We start from the raw sequence: 24,827 nt of genomic DNA, 5'->3' as shown, positions 1-24,827 counted from the left end.
TGACGCAAGGCTTATTGTAATTGCATCATCCAGTACACAATGTTGCTAAGTTATGCATTATTTATCAAATGACTCTCATATGTGGATATATATTTATATTTTTAATATTTAAGTATCATTTTCAGAAGTAGAGGTCAGTAAATTATTGCCTGCGGTGAAGTACTCGTCTATCAAGTGACTAACATTTGCCAAAAACACCTGCTGGAGACAGCTGAACAATTTGGTACTTTGTTTCATCAGCCTTGGGAGAGAGTTAAGATAAAAGAAGTAAATATAATCTACATAACTTTTTTTTTTTTTTTTTTTTGCGATGTCCATGTTTCAATGGACTAAGATCTTTTTCAAAGTATTCCTTGAACGTGTTCTCTCAGAGCACTGATACTTTGTGTTTTAAGTTTCATAGGCAAGAAAGAATGAGACAGCAGGAAACTCATAGCAGCTCTTTAGAAATGATGAAAATTGTGGGTATATTATTTCTTTTTTCTGTTATTTGTCTATAATTACCTTTATAGTCATTTTTTTTTTTAATTTTTATGTACGAGTTTTTTGTTCTAATATTTTCTTCAGTATAAGTTTCCTGTCGTTTTAGGCGAGAAGATTTATTTTGATCTCACAAGTGATGGAAGAAACGTGGAAGGTGTTTGGATTGGTTTCCATAACCTGAATATCACAACTTTGAATCGTATGGGATTTCTTAGTAATGTCAAAATATGGTGTAGGAAAAGGAATATTCAAGCAGAAATTGTCAGGAAACTGGTAATTTCCTTTTTCTGTACTTTGATTTGACACTGGCGTATTATACGATGCCGGGAGATTATATACGGATAATTTAACAGTTGTAAGTATTGGTGAGAAGGGAGTGGCAATATATATACTTTCGAATTTTAAAAATGGTAAAGGAATGAAAATAAAGTATGCATTCCTAGGTAGGGACTACAGTAATGCAAACTTTTACATCATGTACGTGCTTGAAATGTAGATAAATATCTTCTAATTCAGTAAAAATGTGTGAAAAATACGCACAACACGAAGATTATGGTAAAATATTAATCTTGTATGCATCACGTGACCTCATCCTCATTTGAAGATGTCTGTCGGTTTCACAATATGAAAAAATAACATTTTTTATCCAGTATCAATGGTATCAGCGTATTTCGATTTCATAGAACTTCCTTTTAATCCTGCTCTTGTAGGTCTACCATGAAAAGACTTAAACTTTGGAAGGACCATGGGGTGAATATGATCCCAGGGGGAAAAAAATGTATGTTATTAGAAATGAACACTGTTTACCACACTATTTAATTTTTCTCTAAAATATATTACATAAAAAACTGTTGTACTTATATTTTAAGAAGGAAGTTTGAAATTACTTACGTATATAGAAAGAGATACAGAAAGAGTATCTCGAAATCCATATATCTTTTAGATCATAACATTTCATGTGATGTGTGGAAATCTAATTATTTTAAATCTCTTTAGTTGGAAGTTTACTATTGGCATTAGTGCACTACCATTTGCTGTGTACTTCGCACACAAACCTATTGCTGTTATAACAAATAAGTTTGTTTTCTTGTTCTTTCATCTTACATATCACTGCGTTCGAATTATGTTGTATCCCAGCTCAAATCATCATCCGTATATTCCTCATGTACGCTTTGATGTGACTTATGTAATCAAGAATGGCCAGAATGTCATCTTCGAGTGACTGTCTTCGTCGTTTAGATATTTTGTTACGTTATACCTGTACATGTCACAAAAGCTCAAATACGTAAAAAAAAAAAAAAAAAAGAAAAAAAAAAGTATATTACGTGAATTCTACTCTGGCCTATTTGACCTCATATAGAACTAATTATAAATAAAAAGCAAGACACACAAACTAGCAACTAAGTACCAAATTGTATGGACGGTCTAAAGAAAGAAAATAGGTGAAAGGTGATGTCACGAATCGTGTTAGTTAAGATGTAGAGCATAAGCCAAACAGACGTGGAATTACAGTAACCCCATGGTATCAGAGCCAGGATTAATGAAATGACATTTTGCAAGTTGTTTTACTTCTACTTAACCCAATTAAATCGAAATAGTAATAATAACTTAGCGAAACTGCTTTCGAAATTATTTTCAAACCTGCCATAAGCGTTTGATAGCATTAGCTGTTTAGCACCGAAACAATCTATAGCCACTTTCCTCGCAAATTTTTTTAATGTTTCTTTTTTTTTTTCCTTTTTCTATCATGTATGGCACGATTGGTAGCAAGAAGGATAAACATTTGAAAGAATTTCAAACAGTTTATTTAATCAGTTGTTTTCTCTTAATTATTTCAGTGTATCAAATGCTAAGCCCAGCTGAAACATCTTACGTCAAAAAATTTGGACGTAAGATGTAAAATATGGACACTTAAAACACTATGGAAACTTTTGTTGGAAATTTTTTTAGAATGGCTACTAGCTTTCTTTGCTTCAGCAATACTGCACCAAAAATTTTGTGTGTTATAGTTACAACCAGTTCTTGCTGTTACATAATTTTTTTATCATTGTTTGAAACTTTTCCAATGCTTGTCATATCTCTGGAATGGTTTGAAAATGTAAATGGCATTGTGATCTTTGCATCTGTTGAAACCCATGATTATATGGGAATATTTACGTAGTTTTTTTTATTTTTTCCAGAAGTCAATAGTTTAATTATTGTAAAAGTTTCTCTATTTATTCGAAATAAATCTGATCATGGTCAGAGTATTTTTCACAAAGGTACTTTAAATGGGTCGTCTGTGTCACTTGCATTATTACTTTTGTACATGCCTTCAGTTTTTTTTTTAATACTGTAGCTTCTTTATAAGTGAATAATAAATGTGGTATTGGTGGTAAAATATAATTATGAAATATATAATGAAATTTGCCGCAGTGTTTACAATATATATCAAGTCAGAAGGCTATACGTTGTGAATGTCTTTCGTTTGTATTAACTTCAGAGAATGAATATTTATTACTTACCCGTCATTGCATATTTCAATAATTGTAAACGCCAAACCTAAATTCAGATTTTAGCAAGTTTTCTCGGGCTGTCAACCGGGTGAAGGTATTGACATCCGACGTTTCAAATGCAGACATCACATTCATTTTCAGGAATAGTAATGAAGAGACCCGAGACGTGAGAATATATGTATAGGGGCTACTTAGGGGCAGAGCTGTGAATGGAGGCGTATGATTGATTGAGGGAGATGCTGGCTTCTGATTGGCAAGGCATGCTGGCTCCTGATTGCTTGTCAACCGGGTGAAGGTATTGACATCCGACGTTTCAAATGCAGACATCACATTCATTTTCAGGAATAGTAATGAAGAGACCCGAGACGTGAGAATATATGTATAGGGGCTACTTAGGGGCAGAGCTGTGAATGGAGGCGTATGATTGATTGAGGAAGATGCTGGCTTCTGATTGGCAAGGCATGCTGGCTCCTGATTGCTTGTCAACCGGGTGAAGGTATTGACATCCGACGTTTCAAATGCAGACATCACATTCATTTTCAGGAATAGTAATGAAGAGACCCGAGACGTGAGAATATATGTATAGGGGCTACTTAGGGGCAGAGCTGTGAATGGAGGCGTATGATTGATTGAGGAAGATGCTGGCTTCTGATTGGCTAAGGTATGCTGGCTCCTGATTGCTTGTCAACCGGGTGAAGGTATTGACATCCGACGTTTCAAATGCAGACATCACATTCATTTTCAGGAATAGTAATGAAGAGACCCGAGACGTGAGAATATATGTATAAGGGCTACTTAGGGGCAGAGCTGTGAATGGAGGCGTATGATTGATTGAGGGAGATGCTGGCTTCTGATTGGCAAGGCATGCTGGCTCCTGATTGCTTGTCAACCGGGTGAAGGTATTGACATCCGACGTTTCAAATGCAGACATCACATTCATTTTCAGGAATAGTAATGAAGAGACCCGAGACGTGAGAATATATGTATAGGGGCTACTTAGGGGCAGAGCTGTGAATGGAGGCGTATGATTGATTGAGGAAGATGCTGGCTTCTGATTGGCAAGGCATGCTGGCTCCCGATTGCTTGTCAACCGGGTGAAGGTATTGACATCCGACGTTTCAAATGCAGACATCACATTCATTTTCAGGAATAGTAATGAAGAGACCCGAGACGTGAGAATATATGTATAGGGGCTACTTAGGGGCAGAGATGTGAATGGAGGCGTATGATTGATTGAGGAAGATGCTGGCTTCTGATTGGCAAGGCATGCTGGCTCCTGATTGCTTGTCAACCGGGTGAAGGTATTGACATCCGACGTTTCAAATGCAGACATCACATTCATTTTCAGGAATAGTAATGAAGAGACCCGAGACGTGAGAATATATGTATAGGGGCTACTTAGGGGCAGAGCTGTGAATGGAGGCGTATGATTGATTGAGGAAGATGCTGGCTTCTGATTGGCAAGGCATGCTGGCTCCTGATTGCTTGTCAACCGGGTGAAGGTATTGACATTCGACGTTTCAAATGCAGACATCACATTCATTTTCAGGAATAGTAATGAAGATACCCGAGACGTGAGAATATATGTATAGGGGCTACTTAGGGGCAGAGCTGTGAATGGAGGCGTATGATTGATTGAGGAAGATGCTGGCTTCTGATTGGCAACGCATGCTGGCTCCTGATTGCTTGTCAACCGGGTGAAGGTATTGACATCCGACGTTTCAAATGCAGACATCACATTCATTTTCAGGAATAGTAATGAAGAGACCCGAGACGTGAGAATATATGTATAGGGGCTACTTAGGGGCAGAGGTGTGAATGGAGGCGTATGATTGATTGAGGAAGATGCTGGCTTCTGATTGCTTGTCAACCGGGTGAAGGTATTGACATACGACGTTTCAAATGCAGACATCACATTCATTTTCAGGAATAGTAATGAAGAGACCCGAGACGTGAGAATATATGTATAGGGGCTACTTAGGGGCAGAGCTGTGAATGGAGGCGTATGATTGATTGAGGAAGATGCTGGCTTCTGATTGGCAAGGCATGCTGGCTCCTGATTGCTTGTCAACCGGGTGAAGGTATTGACATCCGACGTTTCAAATGCAGACATCACATTCATTTTCAGGAATAGTAATGAAGAGACCCGAGACGTGAGAATATATGTATAGGGGCTACTTAGGGGCAGAGCTGTGAATGGTGGCGTATGATTGATTGAGGAAGATGCTGGCTTCTGATTGGCAAGGCATGCTGGCTCCTGATTGCTTGTTGTGGCTACGAAAAATAGTTTTGTTGAATGTTTGTTTCCTGTTCCTGAGAAGAACATTTGAAACGTCAGATGTCATCAATTCACTTGGCTGATAGCCCGAGAAGCGTTACTAAACTCACATCGCCAGAAACAATTCAATTCTTGCTTCTTAATTCAGATGTTTTATATCACCTTAAATTTTCTTGAAACTTACTTAAAATCATTCAAATTTTCGATCTCAATTCACTAATGTTGAACAACGTTGCTTGTAAGTTGTGATCCACTATCATCAGTCTTCTTAACATGAAATCTCAAAGTGAGCGATCGGTTCATTGGAAGATGGAATTAACCCTTAGGAGATCTTGGCTTTTTGGGCTATTTTTGAGACTTTCAGTCAAGCAGCTACTGCATCGTCACTATTTATCCTAGGATCATGGTTCATACCTCGTTCTCTTCAGAATAGAGCTGGCCTTCAAATGGTATCACTTGCATGCCCATACCATATACCAGGAGAGGGAAAATTTTGATGGGTAAATTTTTTTTGTCCAACTTTGGGCCCCCTGCCCCCCCCCCGTGTGTGAACGTAGAGACCTCCAAAAAATCTCATGAATAGTACTTGGTAAACTAAATGTGTGTACCAAATTTCAAGTTTCTATCTTGAATAGTAAGGGTGGGAGAAATTTTATCAGGAATTCCCACCATGCCCAAAACGACCGCAAAACACCATGATCTCAGGGAAAAAATTTCCTGAGACATTCCTAATTACTCTAGGGTCATGTCTTGCCCATCATTCTCTTCAGAACAGAACTGCCTTTCAGACGGTATGACTCACGTGTCTCTATCATGTATGTAAAGGGGGAAAATTCCCCAAAAAGGGATTTTTGGGTCTAAAAATCCCTTTTTTCAACTTTTGTCCCTCTGGACCACCCTGTTTTTACGCAGAAATCGAAAAAAAACTTCTGGTAAATATTACTCGGTGGACTGAATGTTTGTGCAAAATTTCAATCTTCTACGTGAAAAAATAGGCCCGCGAGGAAAAATTTCCCTACCATGCCCCACCTTTATCCTATACAGAAGTATATTTGGATAAAAATTCGCTGAGACGGCCCTAATTACCCTAGAATAATAATTCGACCGTCGATCTCTTCAGAATAGAACTGCCTTTCAGACGGTATGACTCACCTGGTCCTATCATGTATGTGAGGCGGGAAAATGACGAAAAACGGGATTTTTGGGGTAAAAATATCCCTTTTTTAACCCTTTGCCCCTCTGGTTCCCCCCTGTTTTAACACTGACATCGGAACAAAAAATCTGGTAAATACTACTCGGTGGACTGAATGTTTGTGCAAAATTTCAATATTCTACTTCAAAAATAAGCCCGCCAAAAATATATATATACCGACAATGCCCATTTTTCCCTATATAGAAGTATATTTTTTTAAAAATTCCCTGAGACATCCTTAATTACTCTAGGATAATAATTTGACCGTCGTTCTCTTCAGAATGGAACTGCCTTTCAGACGGTATGACTCACCTGGTCCTATCATGTATGTGAGGCGGGAAAATGACGACAAATGGGATTTTCGGGGTAAAAATATCCCTTTTTTAACCCTTTGCCCCTCTGGTTCCCCCCCCCCTGTTTTAACACTGACATTGGAACAAAAAATCTGGTAAATACTACTTGGTGGATTGAATGTTTGTGCAAAATTTCAATCTTCTACGTTCAAAAATAAGCCTGCCAAAAAATAATGAACATTGGCTTAAAAAGGGAAAAAATACATTTTAAGATTATGACGTCATCACCTCCCATGTCTGGACGCAGGACGGTCTGAAACCATACGTAATGTCTTCTACAATGTCTCTGGACTTGAAAAACAAAAAAACCGGACGAAAAAGCTCAAATAGAAGAGAAATAAAGCAATGTACCATGAAAAACGCGTATGGTACAAAATGTACCATAAGATCCGCTAAGGGTGTAGCAATGTAACCTGTATCAACCAGATGGACAAAATGTTTGTGTTAACAATTGCATTTTCGCATTTGGAGACTGTTTCCTTAAAGACATATTTAGTTACGTTTGTCAGTTTTTAAGATGAAGCAACAGTTATTATTTTATGTCAAAATTATTTCAGTAAGACACTCTCCAATAGCATCGTTTTCTAACTAACATATAGTAGCAAGAAGGAAACTGATCCATGCTGTCAAACGAATCAATTTCTACGTTTTTCTACAGAGGTATAGCTGAGGCAGCGCTTTTCCTCTTCAATTGAATTAAAATTTTTGGTCAGAAAAGAAATAAACGTTCTATTTCTATAATATCCTTGCCTGCTTTAGTATGTTTGTCTTCGTTTTTTTGTTTGTTTGTTTGTTTGTTTCCTTATACATAGCTTACTCACTCGGTGCTATCTTTAACTCCCTTTCCCACCCATTTCTTCAATAATCCACAATTTCTTCGAATGTTCCTGATTTCGAGTACTCACTTCCTGTTCCCATTACGCAACACTAAAGGTTTCTCACCTCTCACATCTCCGTCTCTTTTTTTTTTCTCAGAGATTAAATGCATCTTTTCAAATTTCAGAACAAAACTATTTCTTCATTTCACTGTATTTGAACATTTTAGCATTTAACTTTCAGATCTTCCCTCTTTTACACTTTTCAACTGATTTTTTTTTTTTTTTTTTTTTTGCAACTGAAAAAAGGCCGTTGCACTCAAATGATGTAGAAGCAAAATTACGTCTTCTTAATCCTTTTCTTCTTAACGCCTTGAGTGCATCAGAACCTTACCGATGTACTGTTCGAAAAATGAGATAGAAGTTATTCGAATTACAATACAGTAACTTCAACAACGTTATTATCAAAACTCATAAAAGCGCTAAGATGTTTTGACGTGAAAGTTCCTTAGACAGTGAGCAACATGCCATGATACAGATTTTAAAGCAGGAAATGTATCCACATTGACATTTACCCCAGAAGCGTACTTGTTGCTTACTCAGGTTTAAATCAAAACAGCTCTTTGTTTGTCAGTTTGTTGGGAGGTACTGAAAGTTTTCTTTATAACGAATATATAGTGTGTGGGATCTCTATTTGTTTTCTTCTCCTTTAGGAACCATCTCAAAACTAGACGTTTCAGCGAGCTTAATCGGTAATTCACACAACGTAAGATTCTCCTCTAGAAATGTATGCATTAGTTGTTTCACTAGTACGACAGGGACACGGTGGCTCAGTGGTAGTTCTTCCCACTTCACTAGGTCTTCCAGTTTCAAACGGCATGTGAGTAGTCATCAGAACCTATCGTGAGCGTTTCTTTTGTTCAGTTCCGATTTGCTGTAATAAGTGTCAGTACTGTGTTGGATCGTTTTGAATTCTTAACCTGTTCATTGCATTCGTCACACTGTGTTTTATTCTCTGAAACGAAAAAAGTCTGAGTTTTTTATTTTTATTTTTTTATTTATATTTTTAGGGAACTTCTGTTTTAGTGAAGGACTTGTACACATGGAACGATCCATAGTTTAAGATCATGCTATTTCTTTTACAGGAAAAAGAAGCATATGAGCTTCAATATCTACTTCTTAATGGAAATCACGATCTACCAGTTGAAACTGTAGACTTAGACACATCAAGCATTTCAACGGCTGAGGAGACGGAGTCCTCCAGCAGTGATGACGAACTTGATTACCTGAAGCCACGGTTTCCTGTACAACAAACATTTCCGGCCTCCTGTACTTCTCCAAGAAGTGGAGAAAACTCTGATCAACAAAGTAAGTCTCCTGTTTTGTTTCATTACGATTTTTACTATGAGGTAGTATTCTCGCACAGGCAGTCTCGAGATATCTGTCAATTGTAAATCCGACCCTATGAAAGCCTCTCTGTCGAAGTTTGCGTGGTCCTCTGTTTTTTAGAAACAAGTTTATATTGGGCTGCTCATTCAAGCAAGGTTCGCCTTTCGATGCCAAATAGTGCACAAATACCCAACAGTTCTAGCAGACGTTTTGAGAGTTGCTAGAATAAGATTCTGTTTTAAGGGGTTCTGTATATTTAAAAGACGAAAATTGTGTTGTCCCTGGCTTTATTCCTAACCAAACCATCTCCAAATTTAGTCTGCATTGTCATAGTTCCGTATGAACTGCAGAATTAACAGCAAACAAGAAACAAAGTTAGAAAAATGCTGTTTTTTCGCCGGAGAATATTGATCGCTGCACTCTTGAAATTGTTTCAATTGTTAGTGGTCGAAATTCAACAGAATGCCATTCCGCTACAACAATACAGAAGTCCGTTAAGAAGAATGCTACTCTCTGACGCTACAGATTTCCAACATTTCAGTGCGTCAGGAAAAACGGAAAATGTTAATTCACAATAGGAAAAATAAATAAACTATTCTTCCGTAAGAAAAGACCAGATTACAAATATAGCGAACGAAATTGCGCAAAGAAATTCTTCTGCTCGGACTAACAATGATGCTGATAAATCCAGCAAAGGATAACGATTCGCTATTGGTTCAAAATACAGGTAAAAATAACTGTAAAGAGCAACTATCAGGTGAAATTAACCTATTATACAGGGGTGTAGCCAGCAGGTTTTAGTAAGAGGGGTCGTCGTTTCTGAAGAGGGGCCAGCTACAATGTTCAAAACAAAAAAAAAAGTGTTGCAGCTAGTGTTTTTGAGGACTGAAAAACCGGAAAATTTTGGTTTCCTTCCGGAAAACTAAAAACACTGTTTTTTTCTAGCTTATTATTATTATTATTATTATTATTATTATTATTATTATTATTATTATTATTATTATTATTTGCCTTTTCTCCATAAACTATGTTCCAGGTAGTTTTTATTATGTTTACCCAAGAACTACTGGCCCGGACCAAACATTATATCTTTGTGCATAAGTATTTCAATTTAAGCTCTTGTACACAGAACTTATCTATAAACGTAACCAAGAAAGTTATATCGCTCTTTCACACACCACATTCGAACATCGATATGTCACCTAAGACGTAACTGCAAGATCAAAAATAGTCCCCGTCAGCAGGGAGGCCATGGATTCCATCGCGGTAGAACTTTGTGAGCCGTGAAGCGAAGAAGGTATCAAGTGCATTTTGCACCTCTACTAGGAATTTGAATTGGTGTCCTCGAAGGTGATTCTTCAAGGAATGGAACAGGTGATAATCGGACGGTGCAGTGTCCGGGGAGTATGGCGGATGCAAGTGTTTCCAATCCAAGGCGTAGAATGGTGTCCCGGGTCATCCAAGCCAGGTGGGGCTTAGCATTAACCTGAAACAGGAGAACCCCTTTTGAGATTCAGAAGTGCTGGCTCCGGACTTTTGAGTTTTTCTTGAACACGGGTGAACTGCTGACAGTACATAGTAGCATTAATGCTCTGACCAGTTGGTAGCAGTCCCCATGCACGATGCAGCGAGCAGTTCACCTAACACACAGGACGGTGACGGTGACTGATATGGTCTCTTCTGGTGAAATGATGGTTTCGTCTGTTTTGGAACCGGTTCATGGATGCTAACCAATAATGACGGCATCGTGGAGCTTCGTACAGGACCCACTTTTCATCACATATCAACACCCTGTCCAGAAATGGATCCTTCCTCAGACGAGACAGCAAAGAAACACAGATGTCAGCTCGCGTTGCCTTCTGGCCCGGAGTAAAATTATGTGGGACCCATTGACCCAACTTGTAGTGTTTTCCAGATTGATGAAGGTGCTGTCGAATGATTTCTCCACTCGCATTGAACTGTAGTCCCAGTTACTTACATGTCTGGCCACTGTTCGCCTCAATTGCTGCTTGAAGATCTTCATTTTGTACATGAGTTGGTCTAAAGTGTTTCGTCATCGTCCTTAAACTTGTAAAACTACCACTGCACTATCCGCGTAGTCAGGACACCCTCACCAAAGGTCTGACATATCTTCCGCCACGTTGCAGCAGCGTTTGACCCCAGTTTGAAATCGTACAGCATACGCGTCCTTATGACGCACCGTTGAAGTCCCATGTTCACTATGTCCTTACGCAAGTTGACAGTGTAACTGAACTGTCACAAGCAGGTAGTATGTTGGATGTACCCACACCAACAACTAACCTTCGCCTCATCTCCATTCGCATTCAATTCACGGTGTGAGAGCTAATTGAACACACACCTCCACAAAAAGCGACAGAATATTCTGTGTTATCTTTATACATAAGACTGGTTTTCTTTGAAATTGCACTTAATTTCTTTAAGATTTACTGACAAAAATATTTATTTATTATTCGTGACTAAAAAACATAATTATTTTATTAACAGCTATATCTCACTTTCTGTTTTACACCAAGTGGCATTAAAAAGAGCGAATGAAATCCAAGCTAAAAACTGAACAAAAACGTTTGTTTTTCACGAAATTTTCCATCTGATAAAAATGTTTTTTTAAAGTACTAATTACATATAAAAAATATAATATACTTAGTAATTAGTTTAGTACCATTGTTTAATGATAGTATTTATAGTACCTCGTTAAACGTTTGGCTTCAAACTGTCAAATATAAATCGCAGTAAATTGTGTAATCTTCTGTCACAAAAAAGTATACCATATTATTCTCCGATCGGTATAAAGAAGAGATACCATGCTATTTTTCGATCGGTATGGTAAAATAGTCCCCCTACTATTTTTCCCTACTATTTTACGGTAAATTATTAATTATATGTAAACGTTAAAGCTGGTCATTTGGGGGGCCAGGAAATCATTCCTCGCCCCGTTGGGCCTCCCCCATGGCTACACCCCTGCTATTATATATTATCATTTCAAAGAACCGAATCATACCGCACAAATTATCATGCTAATTTAAACTGTACAAGAGTAGTTTCAAGGACTGATTTTGTCCATCATGTTAAGGTCACAATCTCTACTGATAATGAATAATCCAGGTCTTCGCCATTTAATGGCAGTTGAATGACAGATACAGTTTCTATTAAGGTTATGACGCCAGAAATAGGGTGCAGGTTTCGTACCGTACTTAGGATCGAAGGGACGTCCATTAAAAGAAAAAAGAGGGCAGTCATAGACTGGATAGGGAAAAATGAATGAAGTAATTATGTTAATGTAAAGAGGAAACAAATAATTTAAACTTATTTTTACGCAACAAATTCTTTCTAGGTGCGAATTCAATAATACACAAAGAATACAAAGTCCATGATTTCACAGACTCGAAACCGGAATCTTCGGCATACCGTGCAAAAACTAACCATTATGCTACTCAGTCCTTCCGAGAACAGTCATACACTTTTTCGCTCTTTGTGTTTTAATTAGAGCTTATTTTTCTAGGAAAAGAGAAAGGCTAGAGATAGAATATTGAATAAGGGGTAAGTTTCAGAAGTTGTTCTGTGCCTTAACCATAATATCTAGCGTGCAGTATTGTAGTCAAATCTTGAAACTCATTCTGAATAGACAGAATTAATCGTCCAAGAACTGTATGTCACCTGACTGCCAAGTAAATTCTCAGCAATACTGGCCAATAGATTGCCTTCAGTTTAAAAGCTGGGAAGTACTGGTTTTGTGCTAAAGGAAATAAGATTTTTTTGACGAACACATTTGTTTTTCCTTGTGACGCTGAAAAGCGCTAAATAAGAGATTACTCAAGTACGAGCTCGTTATGAAAGGGGACTGAATCAGAAAAGAAATTCTCTCTCTTCCTTTGTTTATTATAAATAAGTTTTACATAAGAAGTCATCTCAGACAAGGAACCGACGAAGCATTAAAAACAAGAATTCTACAACACAGTCAGTTAACATGTGTGGAAATTTCGCTGGATATTTTATATAAGTTCTTTATCACGTACTCTTCATGTATGGGGTACAACGCACTTAAATAAATAAATAAGTATACTCAAACTTTTCACAAAATTTATTAGTTAGTGATTATAGTTACCCATCAATATCTGTGACTATCGATGAATACAATTCTCTGCACAAATAAGCACGCTCTCCGCGTCTTTCTGAACGGTTTGTAAGTTGTCATTCTTTACAGTAAGAGCTGTGTAATTCATTCAGGAAAACAACTCTACTGATATTGCAGCCGTATAAACTGCTTTAGCAGGTGTTGCTTTTGAGTACCCATTACCCAGCTTCCATATATTCTTTTATTGCACTCGGTAACAATGCGCTTCTATTTCAAGCGACTTGCAGCCAAGTGGACGAGAATAAACTTCTTCGGTCAAGGCATACGTATTAGCAGTTGGAAGATATGTTGTGATATTATTATTATTATTATTATTATTATTATTATTATTATTATTATTATTATTATTATTATTAAGTATTCTGCCTTTTGGCAGAACCTGGGACTAATGAGGTTTAGTTTTCTTTTCCTCTTCTTAATTTTCAGTTTGGGCCTGAAAATGTTTCTTCCATGTTTCTGGACTTTCAGTTTCCTCTTTTAACTTCCAATATATTCTTCTATTTTTCAAATCATCGATCGTTTGTGTTCTTCCTATTCTTCCTTTTATGGCGGTACGAAGAAGACAATTTCTTCGAAATATATATCCAATTCAATTGGCCTTTCTAGGAAGAATGGTGGCTAGAAGCGTCCTCTTCTCTCCTATCCGCTTTGAAACATTTTTTGTTACTTTCTCTATCCATTTTATCTTCTCCATCATTCTCCAACACCACATTTCGAAGCCCTGTGAATATTTCTTCTCTAACTTCCGTAATGTCTAAGTCTTGAACCATAAAATCCAATGCTCCATATATAGCACTTTATAATATTACTAGTTAAGAGGAAATGGTCTGATACGCTTAGTCATCTGATCTATTCCTAGTCAGTACAAGGCTTTACTGTGAAGAACTCGCCTTCAGTCTGGGTATTCTCTTTAAATATCCAAAATACTGAGGCATCAGCGAACATTTTGGACTGTCAAATGAAGTGACATGTGAATACTCTAGAAAGAAAGAAACGGAAAGAAAGAAAAATAAACTTGTACGAACATATATGAGTGAACATTATCTACTTTTTCATTACAAGTGGGAATATAGTTTATTTTTTCTTAAGTATCACGGAGTAACGACTGCTTTAAAATGTAATAGAGTATTCCTAAATTCTATTTTGTTTATCTCTGAAGCATTTTTGCCAAATTATAGATGAATAAAATCAGGAAACGAACATTTTTGTCCGGAAATTTTCGAAACTTCATTGTGTTATTTCCTTGCTTTTGAGAGTATTGAAACTAAATTTATACCAAAACAAAGACAACCTAATTGCAATTCAAGTCAAGTATAAGTCGTCATTTTACTTTAGTTAGAAGCTGTTATATGCGTATGTATGTCTAAATAAACGTCTATGAAATTGGCAAAAGAGGATACTACTATAGTGAATGGAAGTTATAAATACACTTTTCTGCCAAACCAATAGTGATCGAGTTTAAAAAAAAAAAGAAAAAAAAAGAAAGCATGAGCAAATATTTTGATCTCCTAAATGCAAAGACACAGAGGCATAGAAGTCGATTTTCCCCAGCCTCAAGTAAACTTAGTCGTGACTCATACTTTTCAAGTCTTTGTTTCTATTGATTCTGGTGATACGACTAGTCTTGTAGACCACCTAGTGTTATCCTCTATTGTAGTTCGTGTGGTTTTATGGCTTTATTGCTGAAAGGTACGTTAAACCAACGAACCAACCACTTACAGTTATCCGGTGTTCTCATTTGAGAATGTGATTTTACTATATAAGAATGTGTATACCAATATATTAAAATCATTTTATTTTTTAGTTTGAAGTTTTTATTCTCTGTCCTTTAATTCAGCTTCATATCACATTTGTGTAAAACACATTTATACGACATATAAATTTACTTTTTAATGTAGTTTTAAGTGTTGTGTGTATTTTCTAATGTGACAAGAATTTTCTGTCTTTATAATATATTTTCTGCTTCATTTTTTCGCGGAGGTCTAACGCTTTATTGTTAATCTGAGGAGAGTTTTATTCCAGGTTCTCGCCTGCAGTATGATAGAACTTTACTCTTGCGTCTTCGTTATTCACCACTGGTGTGTTTTTCTCCTCCACTTCCAAATTTCAGCTGCTGTACAATTTATACAGAAGGAAGCGTTACAAAAAAGAACAACCTAGCATCAAGGATTGGAAGCATGAAAGGTATTCTTATTTAATTGTTAATGAGCTTTCAATTCAATATTAGATCAGTTATTCAAGTGGCACTTCATTTGATAATATTGTAATCTAAGGTCTCTGTTTTCTCATTCAGGATTTCTACAAACTAAGAGAGTAAGCGAATTTGACTTTTGTCAGACAAATGCATTATTATTTAACAAGACTTCATTAAAAACCAGTGAGAATGCTCGAAGAGCGTTGCCGGAACAAAATTAAAAATAATTATTTGTTCAATATCCATACCAGTTATTGGTTGAATAATTATGCGTCATTAGTTGTTAATTCAATAATTATTTCGTCATTAGTTATTGATTCAGTAATTATTGAATCAAGAACTAATGACGAAATAGTTATTAAGTCAATAACTAATGACGCTTAATTATTGAATCAATAACTGGTATTAAACAGAGTGTTAAGTTAACCAAGAGGATAAGAGGGTAACTTCGCTAGGAAGTCGGGTAGAGTGACAGCAAGGATTTACCAGGAGTGAAGCTCGGAATTCTGTGTCCTAAGATATTGCAGATTCCGTCTAGATAGTATGACCTTGAAGGATCCAAGAGCAGGGAGAATGTCCAGTTGGATCAATCGTGCCTAGGCAATAGCGTACTCCCAGCATGTGTACGAAATCCAAGAGTGGCACAAGGTGCCGATAAAGCCCAAAAGATGAGTTTATAAACGTCTAGGAAAGGTTTGCCCTCGAAAAAAATCTAGGTGACCAACCTAACGGGCACAGGGTATGTGCGGTAACCAAAAAACAAAACAAAAAATCCTGAGAAGGAACGAAACAGTTATTACCATCCTGAAAAGAAAGTTGATTAGTCTTCGCAAGGCACAAGGGCCAAAATCAAGTTGAGAAAAGTGCATGTTGGTGCAACCAAAGACATTGGGAATATCTGAGAAACGGTCGCCAGTTGGTCAGTGGCCACTGATTACTGTTTAGTACCAAATGTTCGCAAACCTCTTGGGTTGTTTTAGGTATTAATCAGCCCGACATGATCTCTCTATGACATATTGTTCCCGAGATATGGCTCCTTAAATCTCACGAAGTCGGAACTTTTTTTTTTTTTGGTCAGTAGGTCGAGAACGATAAGTCATAGAGTGATTATATTGGTGTTGATCAATACCTAAGAAAAAGGTAAACATTTTGGTATCAAATATTAACCGGTAACCACTGGTTACTATTTGGTACCAAAATGAAATGAAATGAAAATTTTGAGTTTTACGTCCCTCGTTTATGCCGGTTAGGCTAAAGGAGATGGTGATGATGAGTAATGAATGAAATGGTGGAATGAAGAAAGTGGGAGGAAACGGGAGAACCCCGAGAAGACCCACGCACACGGTGTTTGTCCACCACAAAGTTCACTTGGCGGGGGAAGGGTTTGAACCCGCGACCCCAAACACCAAAGGTGAATGCTCTACCACTGAGCCACCGCGGCCCGTGATACCAAAATGTTTACCTTTCTCTTAGATATTGATTACCACCAATATGATCTATGACTTACGGTTCCCTAGATATGGCTCCTTATATCTCCGGAAATCGAACATTTTTAGGCCAATATTTCGTCAACGGTAAGAGTGACGCGAAAAATCCATTACTTTCTCAGATAGTTTCTGATTCTCTATCGAATTCAGGGCTCAAAATTGAAAAAAATTGCAAATAGCAGATACACACACACACACACACAGACATAGAGAATTCAGTAACGAACTTTTAAAGTTGGTTGAGGATACTTTCCTTACGGATTTTAACTGACGATCTGGTGTTGAATGAGCAAATTAATTACAGAGTTCGTTATAACGATGCTTGCGTCATGAATGTAGATATAGGTATGAGATTCCTGTACATTGTGGCTATACTAAAATATGATAGTTGCTTTATTGATTTTACAATTGTAGAACCTCTTTAGTTTCATAGATAACTAAACTACAAAGGATTAAGAGTTCAAACCCTTTAGTTAGGGAACAGCTCCTCTCAGACATTGAAACAAATCTTAAAAAGTTAATGCACCATATCACTACGAACCGAATTAATAAAGGCAGGAAAAGGTTGATTATATCAGATGATTCATAGAAATGTATATTATAGCTAATAGGAAGAATGATCTCAATGAAGGAAGAGAGTTTGACATGTGTCAGTATTTAAAGAAGAAAAAATGGATTCGGAAGTTATTGTGTAACTTTATTACACCAAACCTGCTAAAAGATTTTAGCACATATTCTTAGGTATGTTAAGAAATACTGTATATCACAGGACGAAGAAGTAATTAGAAAGTATCACGCGCAGTCAGTGAAGATTTGACCATAATTTTGTTTTTCTCTATGGGCTAAACATTACAAATAAAGGGGAATTAGATGGTGACTTCGTTAAAGAAGAAAGGCTTTATACGCCTTAGAGTAATTGGAAATTTTCAAGAAGCTTAATACAATTAATGAAACCAATACTAAGGTAAGATAGAAAGAGCTTAGTGAAATTCTTTCAGAACTTTTAATTACTCTTTAGAAACACGTTGCCAGGAAAATCAAAGCAGTAAGATTGACCTAACATTTGGAATAAGAGCCTGACTTACTGAAAATAATAGAAAATTTTCCATTTTTCTATTGCTTGTTTTTCGTAGGTCAAAGGAGATAATGAAATGCAACATACTATAATCAGAGATAATGTTATTCAACAACAGAAAATATGTACCTGAAGAATTTTCAGAGTTGCCATCCACAGAAAGTACAGTGCTGCCAGAATAACATTTTCCCCAAAATCTAAGTTACAGCAGGACTAGAGGAACGGACTCAACTGCATTTGATTACGTATCATGTCTTCGAATCCTGTGAACTACTTCTTAAATAACATTATTATTTAATTTTAATAATTGTATTAAAACCATTTTGTTTACTACAAACTAAATATAAATATTATTTAAAAAGTAGTTACAGGATTCCAAAACAGTATAAAATGTAATCAAATGCAGTTGAGTTCGTTAGTATGGTCGCTACCTTAACTTAGATTTTGGGGGAAATGTTATTCTGATAACACTGTAATTTCTATGGATGGCAACACTGAAAATACTTCATGTTCTTATTTGCTGTTGTAGAATAACATTATCTTTGATTGTGATAAATTGCATTTCATTATCTCTTTTCATTTATGCAAAACAAGCAAAAGAAAAATTGTAAATTTTGTATTATTTCCAGTAAGTCAGGCTCTTAAGAAATTGGCCGCATACTTGGTAGGAGACAGTGTTGGGCAAATTTCAATTGAATTAACAATTAACAATTATTCTGTAAATTTAATTGTTAATTGGAATTAACAGTTGAAGTAAGTAATGGTCAATTGTTACATTTGCCCATTAATAAATGACAATCAATTGCAATTAATCAATCGATTGAGAGTAATTGAAATTAATTGGCAATTAATTCAATTGCAATTGATTTCCACAGCAACTACTTTCAATTGATTGATCAATTGCAATTGATTTTCACTGATTAATTTTTAACACTGTAGTGTGCTTGCTTGCTGTAGTGTGATTGCTTGGGTCAATGAAAGCATTACCCACTACCAACTGACCAACTCTGACCCAACACTCAACATGACTTATTCCGACTCACCATCCACTATGAACTACTCTCACCCACTGTGACCCACGGACCCACCAAAACCCATCGTTATCAACTCTGACCCATGATCCACGCCCTCTTCTCTACTAACTAAAGAGTTTACACTTGTATCTAATAAAACAAGGTTCTGAAATTATCACTCATCGGAGTTTGATAGTTTCAGAGCCTTGTTTTATTATCATGATTAATCTCTCAACACCGCTCGATTACAATAATGGTGGGTCTGACCTTTACGAAATAAAATAGTAAAGTGTTTTTTTTTTCATGAAAGAAATTACGATGAATTCAATTATATAGATAATTATTTCCGTATTGAATTATAGATTCTTTTCAGTGGAAAAAAGAATGAAATTTGAAAGTCCCAAACTAAGCTAAAGTAGACCAACGTAAAGGAAAAAAATGCAAAATTTTCCACATAATTAAGCGTAATGTACAAACTTAAAATTTCCATTTAATTAAGCTTACAGTACAGATTTTATGTCTATATTTCTCACAACTTTATGGCTTGACTTCCTTGTACTATGAACGCTAAACACAAGCTTCAGCAATTATTATAATAGAAATCAGTGGATATATAATGCGAAGCACTGTATTTTTTTTTTGTTTCTCAACTAATATCGATTGTTTTCGATTATTTTTACAAATCAACTCAATACCAATTTCCCATATGTAGAAAGCCCCCCCCCCCCACATAAAAGAGATTTTTAAAAAAATGCTTGGACACAATCTGTTTATTTTTAGCTCCGTATCACAAGTTGAGTTTTGTGTCGAGCCGAGTTTGAAACGCCTCGTTCAGCTCGTTTTAACTCGTTTTGAAATCATGGCCTAATCATGCTGAAAAGCGAAAGCCATGAGAAATGTAAGCAGTAATGTGGAATACTTTTAGTGTTGCTCACGACAGGGGTGCATCTTGTCTCGTACTTTTAGTGCATCTCGAGGGGTACTTTTAGTGCATCAGATTTTTATAAAGATAGAGCCTCAAATGCCGTGAGCACCAATATAAGTATACATTGTAGTTCTTACCATCAAGACTGAGAACTGCACGGTCCAATTCTTTTAGCCAAAGCAGAAGCCCAACTGGGATAGTGATGTCAACCGGCTCGGCTCAACTGAGCGAACAGCTTGAACTGACTCGGTTGGGATGAGCCGATGGCTTGAGCCGTCTCGGTAGGGACGAGTCATCAACTTGGCTCAATTGAAGCTGATGGCTCGAGCAAGCTCCGTTGAAACGAGTCCATCGGCTCAGTTTGATTCAGCTCAACTGAACCGATGACTCGAACAGGCTCGATTCGGGTGAGCAATCAGCTCTGTTCGGTTCGGCTCGGGTAAGCCATTGGCTCGAGCTGGCTCTGTTGGGTGAGCTGTTGGTTCGGCTCATTTCTCAGTTCGGCTCGATAGTGAATGAGCTGTGAGCTGATCCGCTTGAGTCGTTGACAAGTCTAAACCCGGGTCGAGCAGTTTTGAACATGTTTGGCCGGCGCCTTATAACTTTTAACAATTTTTGGCTCTAGCCCGAATACTTGCTTCTCCTGAACCCAAACCCAGAACCTCGTGACCGATGTCCTTGCCTCCTGAAGATTTCTCGACGACCAAGATCGACAGTCAACTAGTTTTTAGTATTCAAATAATAATACGCCTGTGTTTCATGTGTATACACGGTGTTGTTATAATAATAATAATAATAATAATAACAATTATTATTATTATTATCATCTATAATAGTAGTAGTAGTATCATTGATAATTATATTGTCTATGTATGATACTTGAAGAGAGTAGTACTTGGAATTACACAAAGGATTTATCTCGAACTGGCTCGTTTTAGCTCGACCCGAATTCGAGTCGAGCTTAATGATGTCTGCTTCGAGTCGAGTCGAGTTTAAAAAAATTCGCTCGAACTTGCTCGTGCCCATCCCTATACGGGAAGAAGTTGGCAGGAATAGACTCCTTCCGGTACGAACCACTTTCGTTCGTCAAGACGAATTGACTTTTACATACATACATACATATATATATATATATATATATATATATATATATATATATATATATATATATACACTATATGTGTCCAAACACCTGAAACACCCCAGCCCTGAAACCTGTATTAGGTAGCATGTACCGGAACTGGCTGATAGGAGTGACAAATTTCAATACTGTTCGTTTTCTTTCTTCAAGGCAAAGTGATTGATATATATATGTTGTATGTGTGCAATCGTTTGAAAATGTATTAGGTACCCCCGGAAAATGTATTAGGCACTATGTACCGGACGTCGTTGGCCGGAAGTGAGTAATACAGGTACTGACCGCTTTTGTTCTTCAACATGAGTTGATTGATATATGTGTTCCATGTGTGCAAACGCTAGAAATTCTCCTATCCTGGAAACTGTATTAGGTGCCATATACCGGAGGTGACTAATTACGGTACCGATTTCTTTCATCAAGACGAGTTGATTGATATAATGTTGCATACGTGCAATTGCTGGAAAACCCTATTCCCAGAAACTGTATTAGGTACCGTGTACCAGAAGTGGTTGACCGGAAGTAACCAATTCAGGTGTCAATCGCTTTCTTTCTTAAAGTCGAGTTAATTGATATATGTGTTGCATGTATGCAATTGCAGAAAATATCTCATCCCAGGAAACTGTACTATTCCGGTACCGACGGCTTTCCTTTGTCAAGACTAGTTGATTTATGTTGTATATGTGCAAATGTTAGAAATACTCCACCACTGGAAACTGTATTAGATGCCATGTACCGGAAGTAACCAATTTCGATATCGATCGCCTTCTTTCGTCAAGGTAAATTGATTAATAATTATGTTGCATGTTTGCATTCGTTGAAAATATATCAGCCCCGGAAAATGTGTTAAGTACTGTGTACCGAAAGAAGTTACCCGGAAGTGAGCAGCTCAGGTACCGACCGCTTTCCTTCCTCAAGCCAAGTTGATTGATATACATGTTGTATGTATGTAATGATTGTAAATACTCCATTCCCGGAAACTGTATTATTCCCAAGTACTCCCTAATTTTGAGACTTTTCTTAATGATAGGGTCTGCTTCCTAATGGCTATTTTGTCGGCAGTCGCTGTTTTTCTCGGCCGTTGATTTAGCAGTCAATGTTTTGTACGTAAATTGTAAGTATGACGGGCATATAGAGTTCTTTCGTAGGGAATAGAACCATAAACATAATATATTTAAAAAATGCTGAGTTTCACAGCTTTCTTCCCAGGGGGTTCGAAGGAATGGTAGTTATCCAGCATTTCTCATAAGTACCTTATTTGAAATATGTAAAACAGTAACACGTGGATAACACGATATACACAGATCTTCTTATCTTCACTTTTAATCGCTGACTTCAATTGCAATTAACAATTACAAGTTTCAGTTGTCAATTGCAATTAACAATTAAATGTTTCAATTGGACCCCTTGCGATTGACTATTAACAATTACAAGTTTCAATTGCCTGGTGACCAATTAACAATTGACGAAAATTTAATTGCAAATTTTATGATTGAATTCAATGGCAATTGAAATCAATTGCAATTAGTTTCCAGAGCGATTACTTTCAATTGATTGATCAATCAAAATTGATTTCAATTGATTTTGCCCAACACTGGTAGGAGATAAGTAAAATCACAGAAGAAAATTCATTATTCCCGTAACAGCATATAAAGATATGAACATGTAAGCAAAATACAAAATAAAATAATAACAATAATAATGATAATATAATAATAATTGAAGAATATGAATTCACGCATGCTTATAATACTTGTAAAGATATATTCTTATTTACTGCGTTTAATATGTAATGTACTATTAACTCTGGTGTTTCGATGTTTCCTGATACCTTCCTCATTAAGTCTGTGCAACTAACGTTCAACCCATCTCACTTCTTACATTTTATCTTGCATTATTTTGTATGAACGGTAAACAGTGATAAAGCTGAAAAACTTGTTTATATGATAATGTAACTCCTATGAACTAGAATCCTTCTCTTTAGTGACTCTTCAGATGATTATTTTCTGAGATGAATTTATGCAAAATATTTTTTATAAAGACTTGTAATTTTATGCTAGTTGGTAGAAATCTTGCTTACGACTAACAAATACATCTTGAATTTGTGATTAGTATTTAATCACAAAACTGTGATTAAATATTAATGGTTGTTAGCTTGCCATTGAATTTTCAAAGCATGTATTTTTATATATATATTTGATAGTAAGTATTAGTCAAATTATTACAAAGTATCAACTCTAAGTCCTTTCTGCTTCTAAAGTGCTTTAGATGTACATTGTAGTCTCACTCGCGTTATTACTGTTACAGAGACATTTAAAATTTAGGTATTTGATACTCTACCGTGCTTAGGTAGCAACCCTGAACAATGATTAATAAATCTAGTACTTTAAGCTTTTAATAAAACGTGATCAATGTATTGACCAGCTGTCTCGATACATACCACAAGATATTTTTTTTCTGAGCATATCAAGATCCACGCTGATACAAGCGTTGTTGCAAATTACGGACACTGTTAATTTTTACCTGATATACACCTTGTACAATAGCCATTTTGTTTCCCTGCAATACCTATAACGTCAGGGGAATCACGGCACCAGTCTACCTATCCAGTGGCGAGAGAACTGTTCATCCAACCACTGCTGGACATGCACATCGTAGTGCGGACATACATTATTATGCTGAAAGTACGTAAGGATCGTATCTTCTGGTACAGAGCTAATGTGAAAACCTCCTTACATAACAGTTTTTTAAACCAGTCGTCAATCAGCGTGCCCTTTGTGAACGCGAGACCAGCGAATCGTATCTTTTAATTACCGCATCACAACCCTGGATTCTCCTTTCAAATCAGTTATTTTCAAGAATATCTCCTTCGAAGAATGTTGCCAAATATGCCCTTGCTCTGTGAAACTAGGTAAACTGCGAAGTATGTCACTTCGATTGTTTGTTGAGAACGTGATATTGAAGCCAACAAAGCAACACGTCACCGTGAATTATTTCTAGTTTGCATAGCTTCAAAATTTGAGTTTCTTGCGTTATTAGAAATTATAGCGTACTATTCTTCCGATTACTAGCTAGTTACTAAAACTCTTGTGTTCAAATTGATGTTTTCTGTACAAGGTAATGTAATACAGTTGCTGACCATATTCTAAGATCGCATAAAATGTTCGTTTGAAATGAACAATAATTTATTGAAAGCTATTTCAGCATTTTGAATAAAGTAAACATTGAACGAACTGTCAGCGAAAAATGTCCAGACAAGTACATCTATCTAACTTCCAGACAAGTACATCCAGAAAATATGAAGGAATAATTAAGTGGTTTAGTATTCATTCTTCTTTGCTTCATTGCATACCAGGTTTTCTTCATGCAATAGAACGTATTTTTTTTTCATGACGCTTCATCCCAAAATCCTGAACAATATTATTGCATATGATCAAACATGCTACCAACTGTGGAAAGATAAAGGCGTTATAAATGGTAAAGGCATAGAATAAATTGACGTACTGTTTACAACGTTTTCTTTCTCAAGTAAATTTTCAAATCAAATTCAAATTAGTGCTACAGTGCATTTTGTTTGTTCTTTCGTCTAACTATTTCGAAACTTCATATTTGTACTTTTGTGGAAAGCATATGAAATTAGTTGGCATTTTTTTAAAGCAATTTGTGCGCGAAGTGTCTCGACATTTTTTGGAGTTATTCTCTTTGATATAAAGGAGTTTTAAAAAAATAATACCACTATTTGCGATTTATGACCGACTCACGTCTGATTTACTGGTGATTTTGGGTATATTGTTTTTTTCGTAGTAGTACTTCATTCGTCAGCTATTAGAAAAGTATCAA

General features: G+C 36.4%; 1 protein-coding gene across 1 annotated transcript in view; it reads left to right on the top strand.

Annotated features, from left to right (window-relative positions):
• LOC145675605 (uncharacterized) overlaps positions 1-24,827 on the top strand; it is a 46,626-nt gene that overhangs the window by 19,636 nt on the left and 2,163 nt on the right. The window contains exons 3-5 of the mRNA XM_081746140.1: positions 590-756; positions 8,762-8,984; positions 15,181-15,342. Of these exons, the coding sequence (XP_081602266.1) occupies positions 590-756; positions 8,762-8,984; positions 15,181-15,342 (552 nt within the window). The remainder of the gene's footprint in view (positions 1-589; positions 757-8,761; positions 8,985-15,180; positions 15,343-24,827) is intronic.

The sequence above is a fragment of the Thermobia domestica genome, chromosome 18, assembly GCF_964235325.1.
Source record: "Thermobia domestica chromosome 18, izTheDome1.hap1.1, whole genome shotgun sequence".
Lineage (NCBI taxonomy): Eukaryota > Metazoa > Arthropoda > Insecta > Zygentoma > Lepismatidae > Thermobia > Thermobia domestica.
Note: the sequence above shows the minus strand (reverse complement) of the source record. Positions and strands in the feature narration are given on the sequence as shown.